The 24793-nt window shown below is 44.0% G+C and overlaps 1 protein-coding gene across 1 annotated transcript; it reads left to right on the top strand.

Annotated features, from left to right (window-relative positions):
* The first annotated feature begins 324 nt into the window (after window positions 1-324).
* Window positions 325-24720, top strand: RHPN2 (rhophilin Rho GTPase binding protein 2). The gene is made up of 15 exons (XM_054389611.1): window positions 325-393; window positions 9138-9253; window positions 10110-10238; window positions 13085-13160; window positions 14087-14164; window positions 14855-14979; window positions 15833-15999; window positions 18196-18383; window positions 19604-19760; window positions 20194-20313; window positions 20406-20600; window positions 21317-21393; window positions 22134-22280; window positions 23119-23274; window positions 24455-24720. The coding sequence occupies exons 1-15, from the start codon at window positions 325-327 to the stop codon at window positions 24704-24706; spliced, it is 2052 nt and encodes a 683-aa protein (XP_054245586.1). The 3' UTR covers window positions 24707-24720.
* The last annotated feature ends 73 nt before the right edge of the window (window positions 24721-24793 follow it).

Below are 24793 nucleotides of genomic sequence, written 5' to 3'. Positions count from 1 at the left end.
CGCAGCGGGGCGCCGCTTTCCGCCAGTCACAGCCACCCCCGGTCCTCGGCCGAGGGGCACCCACCCACAGCCCCACCCGGCCCGCCGGGGACTGCCTGGCCGCGGGGTTACTACGGGGAGCGGCCCGCCAGGACCTCGCCAGGGCCATCCTCCGGGACAGAAGGCGGCACAGCGGCGTGGGGCGGAGCAGCCCCTCCCTGCCACCAGCGGAGGTGGAGCCGGGTGGTGCCGTGGGGCAGCGCCGGCATTTCCCGCAGGATCGCGGCTCCCTGCAGCAGCACTCGCCCGGCAGCCGGAGCACAGGGGTAGCAGGCTCGCCCGGAGATGACGGACGCGCTCCCACCCCGCGGCTGCAGGGCGGCGGAGGCAGCGGAGGACGGCTACTTTCGGAAGGTGGGAGTCGCGGCGGCCGGCTTGGGGGCCGCGGGCTCCTGTGATGCCCGGGGCAGCCCTCTCTGCGGGTGCTTCGTGTTTGGCGGTTCCCTATCCGCCGCTCCTTGGCTGCTCCTGGGGAGCGCCGTGAGCAGGGGAGCTGCCTCGGGATACGGGAGAGGAAGCGACTTGGGACCTTGGCTCTGACAGAGGGCTTGTGCCCGGCCGGGGGCAGAGTGTTGCGCGGATCCGGGCCGGGGGTACGCTTTAGGCTTGTGGCGGCACAGGAGGGGCGCTCTGCGGGGTCCTGGGCAGCCACAGCCGGTGCCACTCTCCGCTGTCGCAGGGCCAGATTTCGCCGTGCAGGGCAGGGGCATTCGTACCTCAACAAAACTAAGCGCAACCCCACCTTGGCTGTTTTCCCTGCGCTCCTTCCTGCGCGCTCCTCCCCGCGCTCTCGAACTATGGGCTTTGTGCCTGGCAGAGTTGGCTGGGGTGAGGCAGTGCAGTTAACAGACTCGTTAGGAAGTTTTTAATGAACATCTACCCTAATTACTTTTCAGACTGAGTGGGCGGATTATGCCATAACCTGCACCCGAGTTCTTTTTGCGCAACAGCAATTATAGTTAAGTATCGCCTGTAATGCAGCCCTGGGGGCTGCTGCGAACTTCCCCCCAGGGACTGAGCTGCGAGCACCGTTCTCGGGGAGCTTTCGTTCTGCCTCCCCACGAGGAGTTTAAGTTCACGCCTGTAACTGATGGGCTTCAAATATGAGTGTAGGTACACGGGTCTTTCGATGTAGATTCTGGATCTTGAGACTACAAATTGTGCATGTTATGGAGAAAAAAACACTCCATAGCTCAGGCTGTTGCTGCTTACCTTTGCATAAAGATACCTCCACGATACGCTTCAGCTCAGCAGGATTACACAGCAGGGAGGCCCCGCTGCCCTCTTCACAGGCTGTCTGGGTTTTTGCCCCTAGTAGTTACCAAATTCATCAGCCTGCAGAAGCTTCAGCAGCAGCACTGCCCTTCAGCAGAGGGACTGTTTGCAGCTGAAAAGAGCAAAGATTTTACCTGTGCCAGCCATGCTGAGAGGAATCCGTGCTGCTGTACACATAACTAGACACAAACAAAACCTCTGCCAAAGCTTGTCTGGTTTCTTCATCTGAGTAATCCTACTGTACTCTTTACTGAGTAATCATTTCTTTCTTAGTAGTCCTGAGCAGGAAATCACAAAATGTGGCAAAGTTGTAATTTACAGCTTTCACAGCAGTTTTCTGTATGGGATGCTTGTAGTCTGTCTTGAGGCATCCTAGTAAAAAAGTTGACTTTTTATGAACTTGTTAAGTTAGATCAAGCAACTTTTCAACCTGTTTGATGTTAATGATGGAGACTAGCTGAAGTTGAATAGCCACGTTGTGCTTCATGAGTCACAAGAGGAATATGTACCATCTGAATACAGTCTTACTGAAGGGCTGAGCTTATTTTCAATGGACTTGCCGTGTGTTAGGGATAAGTTCACTGAAACAGCACTGGGTCACCTCATATCCTGGAAAGGAATTGTTTGGTTTTTTTTCTCATATATGAAAATACTGTAAAAATCAAATTTACACCTAATCATGAGCATCTTTCCCACATTTGAATCACTTTTGCCTTAAAGCAATAGAAAAGGGATATGAATCTGATACTAGATAGATCTGGGTGAGCCAGTGTTTCAGTGGAACGTTCTTCCTTCTGTTCACCCACACCTTAGGTTCATCCAGCTCACTTTAATAAAGACATTTTATTAAAGTTGTAAACTTCAGGCCAGATGCTCAAAGCCTTCTGTCCCTCCGAGTTAAAAGTAAGCAGGAAATCAGTATTCCTTGTTGTGCACTGGTGCCATGGTCTCAAGGACCAGAGCTTTCATTCTGACTCAGTAGTTCTAGGAGAAGGAAAAAAAACAAGTGACAGAAACCCAACTCCCCAAACAATCCCACTCCAGGAATCTCAGATACAAGCTGTGAACCCAAGGAGGTACTCTGCACAGCATCTTTAGGCCTGCCATGCTCAGCTGAATGCCCCTTGGGTGATGTCACCTAACTGAAACCAGTGATGTCACTGGTGTGCATAGGGCTTGCTTCCCTGCCTGTCTTTGTGTCACTTTCCCCTCCCTTTTTAAAATCACACTACTTCTTGGTTTCTTGAAAGGATTTGAGGGTTGGTTACCAGCTTTGTTGGTACAGATCACATCAGTTTCCAGGGCTAGTCCTCATGGGTTTAGACCAAGAGACATTTCCTTAATTGACTTTTTTGTTCCGAAAGCAGTGGGGTATGGTGAAGACACTTGATTTGTTTCAGCCCTGCTCACAGGAGGGCTTCCAAGCACGATTTGCACAGTGAGGTTGCTTTCTATGCTCTGGCAGAACATGGTGCACAATGAATTTTTAACAGAGAAAAATGAAGCAGTTGATACATTACCCATTTGTTGTAGACTCTGGGTGTTTTGGCAGCTGGATTGCTGTGGGAAGCCTGCTGAAAGTGGGCAGTGCTCTCTTGTGCATCATTGAAGCCTTAAATGCAGCATACCAGTAAACAATCCTCAGTATCCCCAAGCTGCAAATGTAAACGAACTTATTTACTTAATTCTTGTTTAGTGCTTTGTTTTCCCTGTAGGGAGGAGGCCCTGTAAAACTGTGACTGGCTGTGACCAGGAATAGTGAAACAGATACCTAGTCCTGTTTCCTGCTTTGCCTTGTGTTGCCACACTAGAAAGTTAAACTTGCTGTGGCACTGCCAGATGAGTCTAACAGCAGCTGCTGTGGTCCACTTGCACCCTTCTTCAGACTCCCTCTCTCCATTCACTTCCAGCAGTGTCACAATTGCTCTGTAGGGACCTTTTCCTGTTCCCCTACCCCATTTCTGTCCGTTATCTCTCCTTTTTCCCTATGGCAAAGGCCTGTCATATTTATATAGTAAAATTAAGTTTTCCTGAAACCTATAAGATGCTTTGAGCTGTCTTGGATGTTGTGTTCTGGGTTTTATTTTTTTAATTTCTAGTTGTAAGAAAATTACTTGCACAGGATGTATGCAGCTTGGTCAGTGTTGCCCCTACTCCCTTCCCCTTATCTCTCCCCTCCAAAACAGTCCTCTTTAACCATTTGGTTAGCTGCAACTAAACTTGTGAGAAGGGTGTTAGTTCTAAAAACAAAACTATCAAAAAAAAAATCCATATCCTGAAGTGGGTTTTGCAAGGTGGAAGAAGCCTTTTACTTTGCAGCAAGAAGAAGATGGAGCTTTTGTCTAGAACTTTTTACCTTCTGTGAAGGCAACACACTAGGAAACTGGTGCTGCTGTGTTTATCTCAGCCATCACATGTGGATAACTTAGCTCAGGGTGTTCTGTGGTGCATTGCCAGGGCAAGCTGTACCTGTGCTCCTGGGTCCTGTGAGTGCTCTTGGACCATCAGCCCTGCACCTCCACCTCCTCTGGTGCAGAGTTCCACATTCTTTCACTGTTCTGGCAGCAGCCTGTGAATCAGCCATGCCCATCCCACGCATCCATCTCAACAAATTCCGCCCCTGGTCTTTCTTCCCTGCAAAAGAATCTGGTCAGAAGACAAAAATAATGATAAAAATAATGACTAAACTAATGATAAAAATGAAGACAAAACTAATGATAAAAGCAACCCCCAATTTGTTGTAAAAGCAGAGCAAGGCATTTAAACAGGATTTTTCCAGCAGTCAGTGAAGCAGATCTGTCCTTGGGTGCTGCTTTGCTCAGGTGAGAGCTTCTCTCACCTCTGGGGAAATTACTCTTTAATCTTGCCATGACCCTGTGGACTATTTAGCCTCTCGCACCTCTTCCTGGTTTTGTAGTTACTTTTTAGTTTTTGTGGAAGAAACAACTTTTTTCAAGCTGTGGCTCCCCATGCCTCCCAGTAAACTATTATGTTTTCACAAAGTAAATCTCGTCAAAACACACCAGTACACAGAACTCCAGGTGCTTATGAAGTGACACTCATCCAGTCACAGGATCCACACATTACCTCATCAGGACATTGCAGTAAATGACAAGAAAATGTCATAGTTCATTTTCCAAGCTTACCCTTTCTGCAGCTGTCTCAGTATCTTCTGGGACAGCCCTAAGCATCCCATCTTCTTTGGCTGTTTTGGGCAGCAGTCCGTGGTGCTGCATGCAGGCACAGCAAGAGGACAGCTGGCTTAATCAGCCTTTGGATTCTGATCAGTTCAATGGAGAGACTTTCTTTTCCTTTAAAGCCTTGGTTCCATCTGTGAAGCTACATACCTATCATACAGACCAAGTTGATGATTCAGAAACAGACAGTGTATTTCAGTCCTCCCTGCCAGGGGAAAAGGCTAAAACCAGAAAACAGGCAGTTCCATACATGAGGCTGAAAATGATAATAGGTATGGTAACCAGCTGATGAATCAGCGCTTCCCTGTTTGACTCTCTCCTTCCCCTCCTTACCTTTTGGGGTTTCCTCTGCAGGGCTTCCCCCCAGCTGTGGTTCATGTATCAGTTCACCAAGCTGCTACACCTGTGCTTCCACTGGGCTTTAGTCTCAGTCATTGGCAGCCAGGCAATTGTCACCATTAGCACTGACACAGGAACATTTATTTGCTTGTTTCTGTCCTGCTAGACAAGTGGAAAGAGAACAAACAAAACTGCAGTGATTCATGCCACATCCACTCATTGCACACTAATTCACAAAACCTAAACCTGAAAGCAGGTCTTCATGTGAATCTAAGAATCATCTGAAACGTGGTTGGTCAAGAGACAGACGTCAGTGGTGAAACACTAATTTTGATTTTGATTAGTAAGCAGGGTGGCAAGATGGAATATTATATAGAAAAGATGTACTTGGAATTTAATACAATAATCAGTTAGAAAATTTGGTATTATTTGGAGCCAGGCACTTAGAAGTGAAGAACCTCACCTGGAGTACTGTGTGCAGGTCTGGAGCCCTCAGTGTAGGAAGGACATGGACCTGATGGAGCAGGTCCAGAAGAGGGCCACGAAAACGATTTGGGGGTTGAAGCAGCTCTGCTATGAGGACAGGCTGAGGAAGCCAGGGATATTCAGCCTGGAGAAGAGAAGGTGCTGGGGAGATCTAATAGCAGCCTGCCAGTACCTGAAAGGGCTACAGGAAGGATGGAGAGACTGTTTGCAAGGGCCTGTGGTGACAAGACGAGGTGCAATGGCTTCAAACTAGAGCAGAGCAGATTTAGATTGGATATCAGGAAGAAGTTCTTCACTACAAGGGTGGTGGAACACTGGAGCAGGTTGCCCAGGGAGGTGGTTGAGGCCCCTTCCTGGAGATAATCAAGGCGAGGCTCGACGAGGCCCTGGCAACCTCATCTAGTGGGGGATGTCCCTGCTGACTGCAGGGAGGTTGGACTGGATGAGCTTTGGAGGTCCCTTCCAGCCTGAACCATTCTATGAATACTTGTTCACAGCAGAAGTAGCCCAGGCTCTGGGAGACCAGATCTTCTTCCTCCCTACCCCCCACCTTTTTGAAAAACTTGTAGCATAGAACTAACACTGACATGCAAAGAGAAACTTCAGCTCTAGCAGTGGAGGAAGGTAAAGAAATAAACATAGTTCAGCAGGATTTAGGATCAGCTGCAGAAGCGCTGCTGTGAATCCTGCTGTTTACTGCAGCTGAAGAAGTGAGGTAGGTGACACATGGTTAAACCCCTGGAGGTGCATAGCTGGGCTTGCCAAGCAGCACAGGTTGCACTGGCTGCAGAGGAATGCTTTATTTTAAGTAAGAAGGCACACCCATTTTCAACTCTGTGTCACCTCCAGACACTGTGGCTCATCTTAAAATTTCAAACCACTACTTCCTAAGTCATACTTAGGTTAATTTCAAATACTTACTGCCATTACTCATTGTTTGGCATTATTATTGTGTCCATCACAACTACATTTTTGGTACTAAAAAACACTTCTGTCTTGAAGGAAGATCTTACTGACATCCAAATGAAATACAACTGCTTCTGTATTTGGGACCTCTACTTTGGACAGCTATATTCCCTCTGTGGTAGGTAATTTCTCAAGGCCTAGACTTGGAAACCCACAAAGATGCTGCTTGTACCTCTCAGACTGCAGCATTTTAAGGTTCCTTCAGACGAGAGGCAAGCACTAGTGCTTTGTGCAGAGACAAGATCTGTCCATCCAGAGTCAGCCTTCAGTACCTGGCTGCAGGCTTGCCTAGCTACCCTCTCTGTCCTCTTGTACTCTGTAGAATAAAATCTCTCCAGAATCCCAAGTGAGTCCTGAGCAGTCAGACAGCTGCTTCCCAGCTCTGCCTGGGCTGCTGCAGTTGGGCTGGCTGTGCTTGCCCCAACAGTGGCACTGAGAGCCCACAGACATTCACACTGCAACTGTTTGCCAGGTGTATGTGGTATAATGTTTATAACTTGAAAATAAACCTGGGTGAATATCCTGACACCTGAGCTTAGGCATCAGTTCCAGCAGGAGATGAGCATCAATCCCATGTAATCTGCCAGCATGCCCCATCAGTCAGAGGGCTGCTGTCAGACATGCAGCCTTCCTCAAGGGGTGCCAGTTGTCCAAAATGAGTGCTTGTTTCTTTAAAGATGTTACCTGGCTAGGTATATAAAAAACATATGGCAAGAATCCAGTCTTGATAGGATATGTTCAAGACCTACCAGTTTCCTGATTCTGCAGCTCAATAATGCTATTCAACTAAGCAGGAAGGAATAAACTAACCAAGAAACTGAACTTCAAAGTTGGTTCAGGAGCTAAGGGTAATGATACTTAAGCACTTAAAATACTTTAATGCAGTACAGCTATGCTCTGAGGGGAAAAAAAGGCTCTAAAACTGATAGTTGAGTTTGCTACTCGAATTGTCTTCACAGCAGCGTTACTCACTTGTCTTTCTTCTCACCTCTCTTCCCCAGTGCACAACCAAAGCTTAAACCATTCTTGGTCCTTTTTGCATCACTCTTTGTAAAACCACTCTCTTGTTGCTATGTAGTAAATTTTACTGATCGTGTTAGAAGCCAGGGTAAAATCTGGTTCCCTCTCCAAGCTGTCTTGGCTGGGCAAAGAAATAAACAGTAATTAAATGAAGCATCTGGCATGCTATTGACAAGGGCTGAAGCAGTAGGTGTGGAAAACACTGGGAAGCATGGCTGCCAGATATTGTAACAAACTGAACACTGACCTTCTTGGGGTTGTCTGAATGGGAACCGAGTACCAATGCTGCCTGGGAAAGGAGTCTTCTGCACAGAGGAAAACAAAATGGACTTTCTTGGATCTGTCTGCCAATTGACTTTTAAATACACAGAAGTTCTGCTTTACACAAGGGGTAATCTTCCCCAGATTGTGTATTTTCCATATTTTTTTTGCAGGTAGTGGTTATTTTTCTCTGTCTTCCATGCAGACTTCTACCCAAACTTCTACTTCAGTTTTCTGGCAGCCTGATAACAATTGAGTTGAAGCCTGCAAATGAACACAAACAAGCTGAGTGGCCCCATCCCTTGTGCATTTTCCCAGAGCTTAACTATGACTTACAGGGTGTGAGGAGTAAATGGGAGGGATGTGCTTGCAGCAGGTGAGCCTGTCCTGAAAACAGACTCCTCTATCCACAGAGAGCCTTTCACCAAGGAGACAACAGTGCAGCACTGCCAGGCACACTGGGGGTGATACAAATACCTCAGTCTGTCAGTGCCTTGTTCTCTGGAGCCCCAGAGTTGTTTTTGCATTAAAGCTTCATGAAGAGATTGGTGGCTGGTCCTGACATGCAGGGGGACATCTCTGCCATTCTTTCTGTCCACAGGGTTTAAGATCATTGCAATTTTGCACTTTGTTCAATGGGAGCTTATTTGGTTTCTGGACTGGAGTTTGATCAAAGGTCCACTGAAATAAACTACCACCACTTATACTGAGCTTCATGAGCTTGGGGATCAGGCAGTTGATCTTCCTAAAAAATCTCCCAGAAGCAGAGCTGTAAAGATGTATCTGAATGATGTCACAACACTTGTTTGGCACACAGGAAGGGTAGGGAGTTTTGGCAAGAAGCTGCAGCTTTACAGCAGTGTGCAAAGGTGCTTTGGGTTAGGGCAGGGTAGACTGAAAGATCTGAGAGCACTTCCTGTGTGCAAAGAGCTGTGCAGATAAGCAGTGCTGTGCCAAAAAGAAGCTTGAGGTATGGAGAGAGAGGAACCTAAGTCAGGAGGTATAGGGGTTGCACTGAAGGTGTGAGCACCAGAGGGAACAAGAGCAGAGATCCTTAGCAAGGTTCTGACAGCTGTGAGCAGTGGTGCCACCAAAGGCCCTTTTCTGATAGAGCTGTCTTCAAGCCTTCATACATCCCAGTGTGGAACTCCGGCATGTTGCAAAGGTTAAGCAGAAGCTTTGCAGGAGTTACTGTCTTGTCACAAACTGCTTTTATGAAAGCTGTTCAGGCAGTAATACTCTCTCAGATTTGGGTGCAATTGGAAAACAGCTTCAAAGGTATCTAGGGGAGAATAGACTGGCTCATGTACATAAGCCTTGAAACAAACCTTTTGTGCCACTATTTGAAAGTGAAATGCTTTGGTCATGGTGTCTCTCTCACTTTTAAAGGCCATGTTTGAGAAAAGGAACACTCAGTCATTCATCACTGCTGTCAATGCAGTTAATTTGTATTCCTACAGAACCCATGCCATTAGAGTTCATTTAAATTCAGTGTTACTCCTTTTTCAGTGTCTCTTCCAACAGTAACAAACCCCCTCATTTCCTTAATTCTAGGGATGTAATCCTCTGGCTGAGACTGGTCGAAGTAAACTGCAAAATCAAAGAGCTGTCCTAAACCAACAGATCTTAAGAGCTGTGAGAATGAGAGCTGGTGCTGAAAATCTGTTAAGGTATGTGCCACAACTTCCAACAGCATTGTTAACATTGCTTACAAGGCTCTGAGCTCTTGCTTTCCCCCAGTCTGCCTATCTGGCCCCCTAACACGCTGCATAAATTACTGCTGGAGGTTTTTAATGCTGTAGCTCTGTTATCTGCTGTAAAGTGCGCCTTCAAAGCACACAAAGCTCTGTGCTGTAGCAAATGAGCTGAATGTTGGACTGTCTCGTGCTGCTCTGTTTGATCAGCTTTATTGCTACCAACAATGGCAAGTGAACCTTGCTGAATATTTTAATGAGTCCTTAACTCAAAGAAAGGTATTGTCACTGTGCTGTTGCTTTTGCCAAGATCTTTCAGCTCTGTGCTTCCACCTGTGTGTTTGGCTGTAAAACAGTTCCACAGGGGAGCTGTTTTCTTTTATTCTTAAGCTCAGAAGTCTCAGCAGATCATTATTCAATTTATAAAGTGAGGAAGTTTATTTTGAAAAAACTATCTCCTGACTCTCCCCACCTCCACTCTGTTACCTTCTTCTAGGATAAGATTGTTTAATCCACGGACAGGACAGTGACTCTGGTTTAGATTCTTTGGGCTTGTTTATTAGTGGATCTGAAAAGAAGCTTGAGCTTTAATCACACACAAAAAAATAGCACGTAACAAGTCTTCCCTGTGTTTGTATGCTGTTATCTGGAAACTATCCCAGGCCCTCTCTTGACAGAAGAAACTCATAAATTCTGAACCATGAGTCTTATATCATCTCTTAAGGAGATTAAAAAAACTCTTAAAAATGCTGAGAATGCTGGCAAGCGGTTGCCCAAGTTTATGTACAAACCTTTTCCTCAGCAATACAATCTGATGTGTCTCTTTCTGCAGAGCAACTACTAACAACAAAGTACGAGAGCAGGTACTGCTGGAACTGAGTTTTGTAAATTCAGACCTGCAGATCTTAAAGGAGGAACTGGAAGGACTTAATATCTCAGTAGAAGTTTATCAAGACACAGCGTAAGTATAAAGCTCAAAGTTACTCAATCACTAACAGGTCTCCTGTTTACCACTGGAAACAAAACTGTTTCTAGGTGACCGCTGGAAATAGTGACGTAAGAGAACAGGGAGCTTGATAGGAAGAGAACATATTGGATGGTGGATTTGTTGACTAAGGGTTAGTCTGCATATTTGCCTTTCACTTGGGCAAGGTACGTACCACAAACCCTTAGATACGGATTTCCTTCAGGGAGGATTGACAGCTTGTGGGGCTTTCTGGAGGGACACATGGCACTAGCCGAGTTTGCAGTGCTAGAGTGGCTCAGTACACTCCAGAGCCAGCAAACCTAGTGACAGAATTATCTGATCCTAAATGCAGTGCACATAGCAGTCGTCTTTTTGGCTGGAGAACAGAAATCGAGCACTGATTTGGGGCTCAGAAACACTTAAAGATTACACTTGAGGTAATCTTCAACATGCACACTTCAGTGACAGAAATCTATAAATTAGCTGGCTAACCCAGGCATTTTTAGTAGAGGAGGTTGGAATAGATCCAAGACATTTCCCCAGCTTGAAGGAGCACACTAATTTCAAATTGCAACAGATTCCTCAAGGTAAAGATTATTCATTGCCTGAATACTGCAAAGATTTATCAGTCTTGTTGCTTATAGAAGGGAGTGGTTGCTATTTGATTAACATCAGCAGCTCAAGACACAAATTGAAGGGTTTCATATGAGTGGAGTATAATTCAGGGTCCCTTTTAGCACTCATCTCAGATGGCAACATCCAGGTGGACTACAAGGAATTCTTACTGTAGAGGGACTTAGCACATTTCCAGTGGACTATTTTTCCAACTGATGCAAAATCTCAGTGTCATTTTTCTTGAAAATAAACCTATGCTCCACCAGTTCCTGCCCTTTACCCATATGTCAAACTTGGACAACTATTTGATGCAAAAGTGTTTTTTAAGATTGTCCCAGTCTCCATGGATGCATGAAATCAGAGAGAGCAGTGTGGAAGTTGAGGGGAGGAGAGCAGGGCTCCAGGAATACCATTCCTCTTAACTGAAAAATACTCACAACGTTTGGATTCTCAGTGAAGGATGAGCAGGAGGTCAGGCCCCAGGGCAGGCAGAAGCCTTGCAGCTGGACAGCAATGTGCTTTTTATTCTCTCCTGATCTTGCTTCCCCAGTCTGGCTTGAATTGTGTTTTACCTTTCTGATGCTGCTCATGCTAAGCTCTGAACACTTTTTATGTTCCATCAGCTAAAAGAATTCACTCCCTCTGCTCTCCAGCCCTTAGTAGCAGATAGCTGTTAATAGCTGCCTTCTGAATCTCTCATGCACAGGCACCAACATGAGGTCACTCCCATAGGACTAGGTTATGCTGTGATGTGTTACAGCAGGCCACAGGCTTGGCCTTTCTAGTCCTTGCACACAGCTGAACTGAGAAGCATGATGCCATTTCTGCTCAGATATGGAAATCCAGGGTCACCTCCCTAATTATTCAGTGCCCCCAGGACATTAACTCCATGGGTGTGGTACCTTAGAAACTTCAAAAACAGCAATTCAGTTCCTTTGAATGACAAATGACAGGTGTCTGCAGGGCCTGTGGGTGGTACTACATTCACTCAGTAAGTTAGGATTTCTTTCCTCTGTGTGTGTGTGTGTTACATCCTTTTGGGGAAGAAGTCTTGATGTAATCTGTTGTAAAAGTGTTGTGGTTTCTTCTAAAGGCCTTACTAAAGGCATTTTGGCTCTGCACCCTGGAAGGCCTTTGCAAGCTAACAGAGCCATTTTCTGGTTGTGCCAACCAGTGTGAGGACTCCTCTTCCTCTGCTGAGGAAGCTGCACTCTTACTCCTACTTTGCTACGATGGAATTTGCACCAGCCAGAAAGTGATTTTGCTGGTTAGACCATAAATGAATCACAGCCATGGGATTTTATAGCTGGTAATGGAATGCTCTAAGCAATTGTTAGACAGGCAAGGGGGTGTTTTCAGGAAAAAGGCAAATGTTAGCTAAAGCTTCTAATTGCCTGATACTGATCTGTTCAGCCTACTTGACAAACTGTGCCTGGAAGCACTTCTGATCGTTCTGGTTTAGAACTGGACGACATGTCTAGTGGCAGTGGAACAGATGCAGTTTCTGAAGGATAAATGATACCTTTTATTTCAGAATACTCCTATCAGCTAGTGTCATTAACTAACATGATCTGGGTTTAAGTCCATCATGCAGAAGTGTAGTCTCTTAAGGATCATATTTTAAGTCCCAGTTCTCATCCTTATTGCCCTTTGGTAATTTAGAGGTTGACTGAGTTGAGAGGTCATCACCTAGCACTGTCTACAAATTCAGCAGCAGTCAGATTTCCTTGGCGTAGACCTTTCTCTGTTCAAGTTGGTACCTTTAGGCCCTGCTTTTCCATGTGATAGACTCACCTCATTTCTGCATCTGAAACCACAGGTAGCAGGTAAAGTACTGATAATAACTACTGATAATCACCATAGCTCTTATTGTGGCAGACCTCCTGTTTTCTGTCCAGACATCTTGTGCAGGTGTATAAAGGTGGAGCTAAATTGCAGGAAGCCATCTTCTGAGAGTCTCCTCTTTCCTTGAAGGACAAATAGGCTCAAATGAGAATTAACCAAACCAAAAAAGCACAGGCAAGTAACTTTCCTCACTCTCTTCCTCAGGAGGCACAGGCCATTAAGTAGACTCTCCTGGGCAGGAAAGAAGTGTTACAAACTATGTACCTTTTTACCTGAACACCCATCAGCACACTAACTTTCTGTCATCAAATGAAACAAAATGACTTATCAACAGATAAGCAGAAAACAAGTATTTCTGAATCTTGTTTGGTTTTCCCTAGAGAGACTTTCAGCATTCCCTTGGTACCTCTTGGCCTGAAGGAAACCAAAGAAGTAGACTTCACACTTCCCCTGAAGGTGAGTTTCAGTTACCAGAAATATCTGCCATTTCAGATTTGTTTCAAGAAGCAGAAGTGATTTCTGTACAACTCATCGTTGGTTTCATTTGCCCTAAAGCTGAGATCACAACACGTTAAAAATTAACCATTAATCATTTGGGTCACTGCTTATATCTAACTAGGACAGGAAGTCAGAAGATGCTGTAAGAAGTCCCACTTCAGACAGTCAAACCAAAGATAATTAAAAATCCTTCCACAACTCCTGGTTCCAATAAGACTGCTGGTTACTAAGTGCAAAAGGAAGTAGTACTGAAGATTTTACTCAGCACAAAACAGGGCCACTCCAGCTTGACCTAACCAAGCTAGCTGAGTTGGGAAGCAGTGCTGCAGCACTAGCACTGCTTGTTTGCTGGCTCTTTGAGCCACTTTCTGTATTTTGGCTGCCCTGTATTGTGCGAGGGAAAGCCATCTTGTAGCACTGTAGCACTTGCCTCTGCTTTTCCTTCTGTAGGTTAATCTCAATGGCCACATTATGGTACCTGCAGTTTTGTTAAGGGGAACTGCAGTAAAAGAGCTGACAAGAATTTGGCAGTCTCTTTGTTAGCAAGTTTTGATGATCACTTGATTCCCTTGTTGTTTTAGCTAACAGGGTTTGTTTGTCCCTTTCCAAACCACTAAGTGGAGTTGTTTTAAAACCCAATGGAGTTGATGTAATAGGTGTTTGGGATCTTTGCATCAGACTGAAATTTCTTGTCTTGGGCATCAAATCAAATTTCAAGTTCTACTCTCTGTAGTCTCATTGCTAGATGTTACTGTACTACTGACTGGCAGGGAGCAGACAACATGCAAATCACAATCAAACTGGGTTTGTGCTGTTTGCAGCTGCAGGAAAAGAAAATTAATAGTTCAGGTTCATTTTAGATAATTCTGCTTACCTCTTTTTAGGACTTTATTCTGGAACATTTCAGTGAGGACAGTTCTGAGTATGAAGATGAAATAGCAGATCTCATAGATCTGAGACAAGTAAGTTCAAGTATGGGACACCATGAGGTCTTTTAATGTACAGTTGTAATTACAGCGTTTGTGTGGCATCAGGGTATGGCATTGTTACTTACAATTTACACTTAGCTCACCCTCTTCTTCCTGACTTCATTTCTGAGATCTGGAACATGAATCTCCATGGTCCAAGAGCTTTATGATCTGAGTAGAGAAAAAGCACAGTTAGGCAAAGTGCTTGAGCTATTAACACAACTTTGTAAATCTTGTAAATGTAAGATTTATCTTTTCTTTAAAGTATTTTTAGCTTGGCAGGAAGAGTGTTGAAGTGAATGAGTGGCAAAAGACTGTAGTAGAATGCTAATTTTTAACTGTTGTTTGTTTCCTGTCTTGTGCTAGAAACAAACTGTTTTTAGTGCTTTCATAACATAGCTACAATCTTTCGTTCACTAGCCCTGAGGCTTGTCCTACAGATCGCTTTTGCTTCCTTAGTGAACTCTGGGGGCTTTGCCAAACAGATCCTCTTTGCTCCCTTAAAGGCTATGTGCTACTTGTATGCAGCTGAAAACCTCTGATTTGGAATGCATCCATATGGCCTTCAGCTGAGTGTTCTCAGACACCCCACATTTTTATGATCTGCGGAAGTCCAAAGGAAGCAGAGCCTTGCTGTTTCAGTATTCACGTTGTAACCACTTTCTTTTCTCTGTCCTGTTGAAGGCTTGCCGCACTCCCAGCCGAGATGAAGCTGGCATCGAGATGCTGATAAGCTATTTCCTTCAACTTGGTTATGTAGAGAACAGATTTTTCCCACCCACCAGGCACGTGGGAGTTTTATTTACATGGTAAGTGTGTGCTTCATCTTGCTCCTTTGTCTCTTTTTTAGCACACTGTTAACCATTAACAGTCTTCTGTTTAAACTGAGCATGTCAGTGAGTTTCTGCCCCTGCAATTCCCTGGTGTCAGAGCTTTTCTGAGCGTTGAGAGCAAACCCTGTTCTCAGAGTGAAGCCACTGGCTAGATTGTGATTTGGGCTGCAGATTAGCACAAGGGGAAAACAGAGAAAATTAATCTTCATTATGGACAGCTGCAGATGTTTCCTGGACTCGGAACCTTGGTGCAAAAAAGTAGATGGGGAATGGGTCAGACCTTAATGCTTCCCCCTGAATTTGTTAGGAGTACTTGGGCCAGAAGAGAGGAGCAGCTTGATTTATTATAGCAATGGGCAAAGTTTGACTCTGAATTGAGAATATTTAAAATGAAAAATGATGACTGCCATGCAGCCAAGAAGAAATGTTCAATTTCTAGTCATAACTGCAAGAAAGTTTAAAATACAAGCTATAGAGGGCATGATGATACCAAAGCTGATCTCGGGCAACATCTAAGTACAAGAACTTGACAGCACGTACAGGTACTGCCCCTTTGATGTTCTACAGGCACTTCTGTGCCACACAGAACATGCTTATGGAGGTCCTGCTGTAAGCCCTGCTGAAAACTAAGCCCAAAGCTGTTCTCTGGCTTGCAGCTCTCAGCTGTGCCTTGCTGCAAGGCACATCGTGCTATTCCTGCTCACCTTCACTTGCACTGTAGCAGAACAATTATTAAGAATCCCACTGTGCTTTTTGAAAACCAGAAGGATAATGTCTGTTGTTTCAGTGGACTCTGCTCATCTTAACACTTTAATGTATGTTTCCCAAGGTATGATTCCTTCACAGGTGTCCCAGTGTGCCAGCAAAATCTGCTGCTTGAAAAAGCTAGTATTTTATTCAATATTGGAGCCCTCTATACCCAGATTGGAACAAGATGCAATCGCCAGACCCAGGCTGGACTTGAAAATGCTGTTGATGCTTTTCAGAGAGCTGCAGGTACAAATTTAAAAGTGTTGGGAAGGTCTTTGTGCAAATGCTCCTAATCTCAGCCTGACATCCTGCAGATTTTTGCATTGCCCACTGATTTCGTTACACAAAAAAGGAATAGGGAAATTTAAAAAAGCTGGGTGAAGAGCTAAGACAAAGCTGAAATTCAAAACCTGGAACTGCAGCCTGAGCCTGCAAGTAAAAACAGTGAATGCTGTGGTTAACGATTAATGAGCTGCAGCTCAAAGGTCCCACCCACAGCCCTAGGTTAACTGCTTCAGCGTGCATTCTTTGTTACAGCAACACAGCTGCTCTTACCTCAGTGATACCGCTTTGGTGTAAAATCTCTACAAGGCAACTGAAAGGACCAAACCCCTCATTTTCCATATGGTCTCTTAGAAATTAATCTTACTGTGTTCTCTAGTGAAGTTTCCAATTCACTGGATGTTGGCTACATATTTTCCATAGATTCCAAAGGCAAACAGGTTCAAAATAATCAATTTCTGACCCAAGTGAAGAAAAATACAAATTCTACTACAGGGAAGCATGTCCTGTACACTAACATGCTGTAGAAGCTTTTGTTTTATGATGTTTTTTTGCCAAGTGGACTTTCTAACTTTTTGTAAATGTCACCTGTGCTGCACATAATGATAAAGACAAGACCTGTGCAGTGAGGATGGACTGTAAGATTTATTGCTGCAACAACAATCTATGGCTGCTCACTTCCAGTGTATAGGGAGCTTTTTCAGGTACAAATGCTGGACCACAGAGCTGGATTGTCCTAAACCCTGTTTTGAGAATGCACAGCTATCAGAAACAAATTGATAGCATTTATTAATGCATTTATTAATGAATTTATTAAACTGGTTTTTAGACTTTGTATTTAGTTGACTTTGTATTTATTTTGCTGCTGCTCCTCCCCTGCTTTTGCAATTAATAATAATGAAATATCATTGCTTTCCACTTCAGTGTATTTGCAGAACAGAATTAATTCACAAATAGAAATACATCATTTGCTCTCTCAGTATCTTTGCAGAGCCTCAGAGCTATCTGCTCAAGAGGCATTTCATTGTACCTGTGCATGGCTCCGTGACACCCTTTGCAGAGCCAGTTTTAACCCTTTCTCCCTACTTACTAGAAAATGGTGCACAGTTTAACCTCAGCCAAGCTCTCAGTGTTGGGAATGGGGAAAAAAAAACCCAACAAGTTCCCTCTGTACTTTTGGTTCTTATCAGTAGAGCACTGCATCAGTACTTGGGATGTGCCTGGCAAGTTTAGAGTTGGGGTTTTTTGGTGCAAAAAGGCATAGATGGCTATAATTCAAGTATGTGTAGGGGCATGTGAGTAAGATAAAAGATACAAGTGTAATAGAGAAGATGAAAAAATCCCAGACACCAGTAGTAGGAACATACAGCATGACATGGACAGAACTGGGTGGAAAGAAGGCTTAGAGAAGATGGAACACTTAAAAAGCAGAGGTCTTATCACTTCTCTTTGGTGGTGGTATCAGCAATTAGCAGGCCAGCAGAGCTCACTGAACCAGGTGAGCACAGTGCTTCCATCCCTGAAATCCCTGCCTATCTGCACTGCACCTACTGTGGGGCTTTCATTTGATAAATGACAGAAAGATTCATATGTTGGTGGAACCAAATCTCTGAAGCAGAATCAAATTTTACTCTGCCGTTGTAGTTTACTTACAGGAATGCAATTGAACTTCCATTTGGACACAAAAGGCACTTAGCAGCATCTAAAAAAGAGATTCATGATTAATTAAGTTTATATGTTTGTGGTTTTCTCTTCTGCCCAAAGGTTTTACTGTCACCTCCTCATAGCTGTGTGCATTTCTTTTTCTTTCTTGTGCTATGCATAAGCCCTAGTCCACTGCTCCTGTGTACAAGTCACATTCATTTCAGCACAGCTTTATGGTCAGTCCCAAGAATTGTTACAAGGAAATTTGAAGGCATTACCCTTAAAACTTACAGCTTCTGTTGCTCCTCTGAACTGTAGTCTTGAAAACCGTGCCTGGAGACGTTTAATGGGAATGCAAAGCAAAACCTGTAGGTCAGTGTAATTTCCTGTGTACTAAGATGCCTTCAGATTGAGGTAGTGCAATACTAGAAAGTATGCTCTCAAACTCAGTTACAGTGCTACATGCTCACTTGTTTCTCTCCTCATAATGCCGACAAAACCATTTTGTAATTCCAGGAGTCCTAAGTTACTTAAAGGAGACCTTTACTCACACCCCAAGCTATGACATGAGCCCAGCTATGCTGAATGTGCTCGTGAAAATGCTGCTTGCCCAGGCTCAGGAGTGTGTTTTTGAGCAGATCGGTCTCCCGGGGATACGCAATGAGTTTTTCACACTAGTGAAAATGACACAGGAAGCTGCCAAGGTAAAATTTAGTTTGTAACATAACTGTTTACAATGCTGAGTTAATAGCTGCAGCCTGCAGTAAAATTAACAATATATTAAACCTAAATGCTAACCACTAGGACTGAAAAGCTGAAGTAACAAGGGAGGGCTCACGAGCTGCACAGAATCACAGCCTTTCAGAAGATGAAAATGTGAACAGCTGCCACTTATTGGTTTGGAACTGCTGAGATTTTACAAAAATTCATAATCCATGAAGTTCAACGGAAACATGCCAGAACACTTGGACTTGCCTAAGGTTTTTTGCAAGCTATTTATCAGTATTGCTCCTTTGAAGAATACAGATCTTGTCCATAGAACAACATACTAAAGGACAGAGTTGTTTGTGTAACTCTCTGTATTGAACACAACCAGTAGCTGGGGGTTATGCAAACCTAAAAAGATGAAGTCCAAAAGAACAACTAAATTGTAACTGGGGGAAGGAGCCTGATGTGCAGTCAGATTGCTAGCTGCAGCCTTTGGACTTGCCTGACAAGTGTTTGGAGCAAGTTGTGCCCCAACAGGTTGATATCAAAGACTGGGTATGCCAGCAAGATCTGAATATGCTTTCTGAGCCACTTCAGAGCAGCAGATCTGTAACTGGTTCCATACCAGAAAAATGGGCAGAGCCTCTCCCAAACCTGTAAAGCCCCCCTGCTTTATCTGCAGGACTAATCAGCTGCAGGGGAAGGATTTTTGGATTCTGTCAGCTGGAGCTGTTTGATCCACTCACATCTTGAAAAGCTATTGAATTTACTCTGCATGGAGGACAGCAGCCCAGTTTTAACTAAGCCACACAAACTTAAGGCTAGGTATGACCCCCACAGGTTCAGAAGTGAAGCACAAGCCTACTGTGTAAGTAATGTGCTCTACCCTTTTTCTCAGCTGAATTAACCCAATGAGATGTATTTGAAAATTACAAATGTTTATTCCATGGTCATTTATTGAACCCTGAAGCCATGTAGATTGACTGACTCAGTCTATCTCTTCTTGTACAAAATTTACTTTTCATGTAAGGCAAATATCAGCAATGGAACTTCATATTTTCTCAAAACTTATTTCCAACCCATTCTAACCTTTTTTAATAACCTTCTTTGATGTGATGCACATAAAGCTATTTTAAGGCTGAAAAGAATATCCCTTACTTGAACTCCTAATAACTAATGTTAAATTCTCAAACTTCAGTTCTGTGCTTTATTTCAGGTGGGAGAGGTTTACATGCTGGTTAGCACTGCAATGAATCAGGAACCAGTGAAAGAGAACATCCCCTACTCCTGGTCTAAGCTGGCACAGATAAAGTCAGATCATTACAAAGCTCTGGCACATTACTTCGTTGCCACCATTCTGTGTGACCATGAACGTAAGCATCACACATTTTCTGTATAGTCATATAAAGAGCAGCAAACACACCAATGGTTGTCATTTGCCCTATGACTAAGACTAGGAGTCAGGAACTTTGGGCGGTTCGATGTATATTCATTTCTGGTCATTTCCCTATTCAGACATGAGGCAATGCTTTTTTGTTCTTTACAGAAGAATGTGAAAGTTAATAAACTAACTTGTACAGAAGCAAAAGAAATATTCCATCTGTTACATGCTATTAAATTGCTCGGTTGTTGTCAGTATGTTCTGGCACATCTGATAGAACTGATAGAAGTCCTAAGAACTTGAAATGTCCATCAATAGATACGTGTAAAAATCTCTTTTGGAGAGAAGGTAGCAATAACTACACAGCACCACACCTATGGGAACAGCCCCTAGAGGTGTGTAATGTTCTCTGTCGACTGTTACAGTGCAGGCTGGCGATGATGAAGACCAGCAGGAGAAAGCCTTGTCCCAGCTGTATGACCACATGCCTGAAGGACTGATGGCTCTCAGCCTTTTAAAGGACAAAGTCCAGAGAAAACAATTAGGTAACTGCCAGCTATTGTTTGAGAAGTGCCTGGGTTTAACCCGGGTTTGCTGTCTCTGGAGAACAAGCCAGAGTCTCTCTTTCTTACCTCAGGGAAAGCACATCTGCGCAAAGCCGTGGTGTGCCATGAGGAAGCCCTGAGAGTCTGCGGGCTATGCAAGAAGCTTCGAAACATTGATGTTCTCCAGGAGGTTCTGACAGCTGCTCACAAACGCTCGCTGCTCAAATATTCTCAGCAGGAGACAGAGGATGACTTTCTCAGCCTAATCCAGGCTCCAGACATCATTGGTGAGTATGTGGCACTAGCAGTAAAGGGCATCTCACCGCCTGCCCCCATGGGCCTGCCCCCATGGGACCTGTCCGCATGCAGATGCAGATGTTTATGACATGCATCCATCCACAACAGAAACAAAGTATAGGTTATAAACTGTACCTGTCAGCTCAGATTCCTTACAGATAAATTAGTTTGTTACAGCTGCTTCACAGTGTTTCTGGCTGTGTTGTTTTCCAGGGTAGGTAACAATTCAGCTTTTATTTGGTGACTGTATTGTGAGCTAGAAAAAGAGGGCAAACTTTAACAGCTGAAATCACCCACGGGAGAAGGAGTAACTGCCTCTTGTAGCACAACTCTTGCCTGGTCTAAGTGGGTAACTCAATTTGATTGCATTTGGTTCTTCCTATCTCAGTCCAGCTCCTCCAACTCTTTACTTTGGAAGCAGTGGGAAAGAATGAGAGTTGGTTTTAAATATTTGTCAAAGGCAAACAAAGAGGCTGATAACCTGGGCTCGTTTGGATGGATTTGGTTCAGGTTTCTGTATTGATGCTATGAGCTCAGAAGATATTTTTAAGGTAGTCTTGCACGTTTCTGCGAGAATGAGTTTTTCTGCAGCCTGGGAAAAATACAGGGGAAATTTCTATCTGGCTTGGAATACAAGAAAAATAAATTTGTACATCTTTTAAGTAATACTTGAGAGAAAATTAACTTGGGTTTTGTTTTGTTTCAGCTAAAACAGAGCATAAAATGGAAATCCTTGCTCCACAGTTTTCCAAGGTCAAAGTGAAGGACTTCTTTCACAGGCTGGTATGTGATGTGTTTCTGCTGAACCACCTCTCTTGCTCTGCTAGCAAACAGGAGGAAAGGCAGACAAGTGTTTTACCCTGAAAAATGATCCTGTGGTAACTAGGTTTTCCAGAAGTTATTGGAGAGATCACTCCTAGCGTCAGAGGTATAAGTCCACTTGAGGCTAGCAAAAAATCAGAGTGCCAGTCATGTGTGGCTTTACATAGCATTCACCCTTGATAACCTTCCTGGAAGCTCCTTGAGGTGTCAGTGGGTAACTGCACACTCTTAGGAGGTGGGGGAAAGCTGTAGCAGTTGGAGCTGGGCAGCAGAAGGTGTAATGGTGTGTGCTCTTTTGGGTGTCTCTGTGTATCAGTGAGCAAAGGGAACTGTGAATTGTGGTTAGGATCAGAACACGAAATGTTTCATGAAACAATTTATCTCCTCCAAAATGGAGCCATACAAGACCTTGGAGCTTACTGCAGTCAAAAGGTTCTGCACACCCTAACAGAGATCTCAGAACAACTTGGTGTTTCGTCTCATCCCACTCTGAAACATCACCGGAGCAGTCATGAAGTAAAGCTGACCACATCTTAAATTTTGGGGTAAATCTCATTGTTCTAGCTATTTCCACTGAAATGGAAGTTAACCTGAGTAAAAGCTACACAAGATGAGTGTAAAGCATTATAATGTAAAAAATTAGACATTGCTTACCTACAAATGAGAGTAACCCACACTGTGCCTGCTGCTGTTGCCTCCAGGGCCCACTGGCAGTGTTCTCAGCCAAGCAGCGATGGACAGCTCCACGTTCCATTCGCATCCACTGTGAAGCAGGAGAGCTGGGATTCAGTCTTAAAGGTGGTTCACCTGTGCAGATCTATTGTCTTGATCCAGTTTGTTCTGCAGCAGTAAGTACAATGGCACAGTATTGACAATCTCTGTCCAGACTCCAGCATTACAGTGTTTGTGTGTAACTCTGGCTTGCCCATACTAGCCTGTGATACACTGAGTTCTAGTATACATGAGTGTAGTCAGCTCATACAAGCTGAACCTTAGGTGTCAAGAGTATCCTTATCCTTGACATCACATTAAACTAGAGCTGTATTTCTTCCCCTCTTCACACTTAAGAGGTAAAAATTCCCAAACCCCAAAAGTTATTTGACATTTAATTGAGAAACTTAGAAGAGATAAAGGCTTTACAGAGTAGCAAAAACAAAGATGAGGTTCAGGAAGGGAAGGCAAAGTAGTATGTGCCCAAGGTAAAAGAGGGGAAATAACATGTTACTGCTTCTAACAGGTTGTTCTTTTGGGGGAAACAACAAATGGTTAAAGCAGCACACAGTGATGGGCATAGTTTAGCTACAGGAAAGGCAGAAGCCACCACAGAAGTACGAATGAAAATACTGAAGAAACAGAATGAAAATGAGAAAACATCCTGTGGGGGATGATGGGGTGATAAAACCCAGGTTTCACTCACTTCAGGAGAGAATTGAAAAGGTCATAAAGAAGAGGTAAGGTAAGCATGCCTTAATCACCTGTACCAGTGGCTAAGGCATGCAGGTAACTTGTGTGCTTCAAGGAGTTGCATGGTTCTGCGTTCACCTCTGTTCCACCTCTGGCCAGACAATGGCTTTACAGCATCTAAGAGGGGGGAAGTGCCTTTAGGGCAGATACTAGATGATGACAACAATGTTTTATGCACCTTTATGGTTCCAGATAGTAACTTGTGCACAAATTTTCTGACAGTCAATGGGCCTGAGGGAAGGTGACTACATTGTTTCAGTTGGTGGGGTGGATTGCAAGTGGCTTGGAGTGAATGAGGTGCTGGAAAAACTGAAGAGCGTGGGAGGACAGCCCATTGAGATGGAGGTCATCAGCTGCCAGGACACAGCAGCCTCTGTGGTATGTAATCAGGCAAATGTGTTTTACAGATGGCACACGTGAGAGTTTGTTTTCAGTTTCCCTGCTTATTTACTTTGATGGAGTCAGACATCCCACTCCACCAGTGAACATGAGAAGCATCTAGGCATGGCCTCATTTTTAAATAGTCTGTTTCAATTGGCAGGACTTTGCAAGCTGAAGAGTCATTGGGTGGTGGGTTTCTTGTAGTGGATCTACATATTTTATTTTCCCCTAACTTGTCCCAGAGGATGGAAGAATAACCCTGTCCAGCACTGGAAGAGCCTCAATGAAACAAAAAAATGGAATGAAATAGAACGTCCAAGACCACATGCTTATTTTTTATGCACCATTAACATAATCTGTATTTATTAGGGCACTGATTCGTGTAGGTATCCTTTATTTTGGTGGAGTTTAACTATCTAGTCAGTTACTAAGCTACTGTAAAAGCTTTAGACTACTGAAAAATGATCACAAGAGTAAAAAATGTAAACTCTAAATAACTTGTTTGCAGTGTCAGAGAAACCACAGTTCAGCTAAATCCACTGTTTTATGCTTCTGACATTCCCTGACAAGCTTAGGCAGTGAAATACTGTTGCCTTAGAAGTGATCAAACTGCTCTTAGTACTGCTAGGTTTTCTTCTTCCTATTGAAAATCAGGAATTGCACACCTGCCCTTCCAAATTGCTACTGGAAACAAAAGGCTGGAACAGAAACAAACTGCTTTGGGGCACAGCTGAAATAAGGCAGAGAATCCCAAAAGAATGTCCTACAGTAGCTCTTGTCATAGTTGCTTGTCATAGTTGCAGCCAACATGGAACCTATCCAAGGATCACAAAGACTCCTCCTCAGAGCTTCGTGCAAGAACTACCTAGCTAAGCTTTGCAGAAGTCAGTGTACCTACCATGGAGTTAGGCTAGAAGCCAGTGAGCACCCTGGCACAGCCCATGGAAGACACTCGAGTGTCCCTGCACACTGCTTCCTATATCCCTGAGCTTACACAGGCAGAATGCCAGAGCCACAGCACTCTGAAGGGCCTTGTATTCCCTTAGTATGTCATTAGCACAAAGAGCTTGCTGTCCTCTGCCTTGGAAGACCATCTGCACAATAACCTTTTGTTAGCTTCAAAATTTTGACCCATTTTGGGTGACTGATTCTTATAATGCTTCTCTTTTTCCTACAGCATAGTAAGAGTGCAACTTATTCCATGGGAATGCAGAAGACCTACTCCTTAATCTGTTTAGCCATGGAAGAGGTTAAGATTGATCAGACTAAGAAAACCCCACTGAAACTGCCTTTTCTAAGTTGGGGAACTAAGAATAGGCAGAAAGCTGCAAGCACCCTCTGCCTTCCTTCAGCTGTGGCTGGAAGTTCCCACATTAAGAAGAAGCTTTCTCCCTTCACACTTCTCAATTCAGAAAGTTTATTGTACTGAATCTCTCCTCAGGACCTGTTACCATGGTATTTTTTTCTTTTAAATTTATATAAAAAATTTAACTGTATGTTTAGATGTGTGTGATGA

This window comes from Indicator indicator, chromosome 19 (assembly GCF_027791375.1).
Source record: "Indicator indicator isolate 239-I01 chromosome 19, UM_Iind_1.1, whole genome shotgun sequence".
NCBI classification, from domain to species: domain Eukaryota; kingdom Metazoa; phylum Chordata; class Aves; order Piciformes; family Indicatoridae; genus Indicator; species Indicator indicator.
The sequence above is the reverse complement of the archived record's forward strand: the minus strand, read 5'-3'. Positions and strand labels throughout refer to the sequence as shown.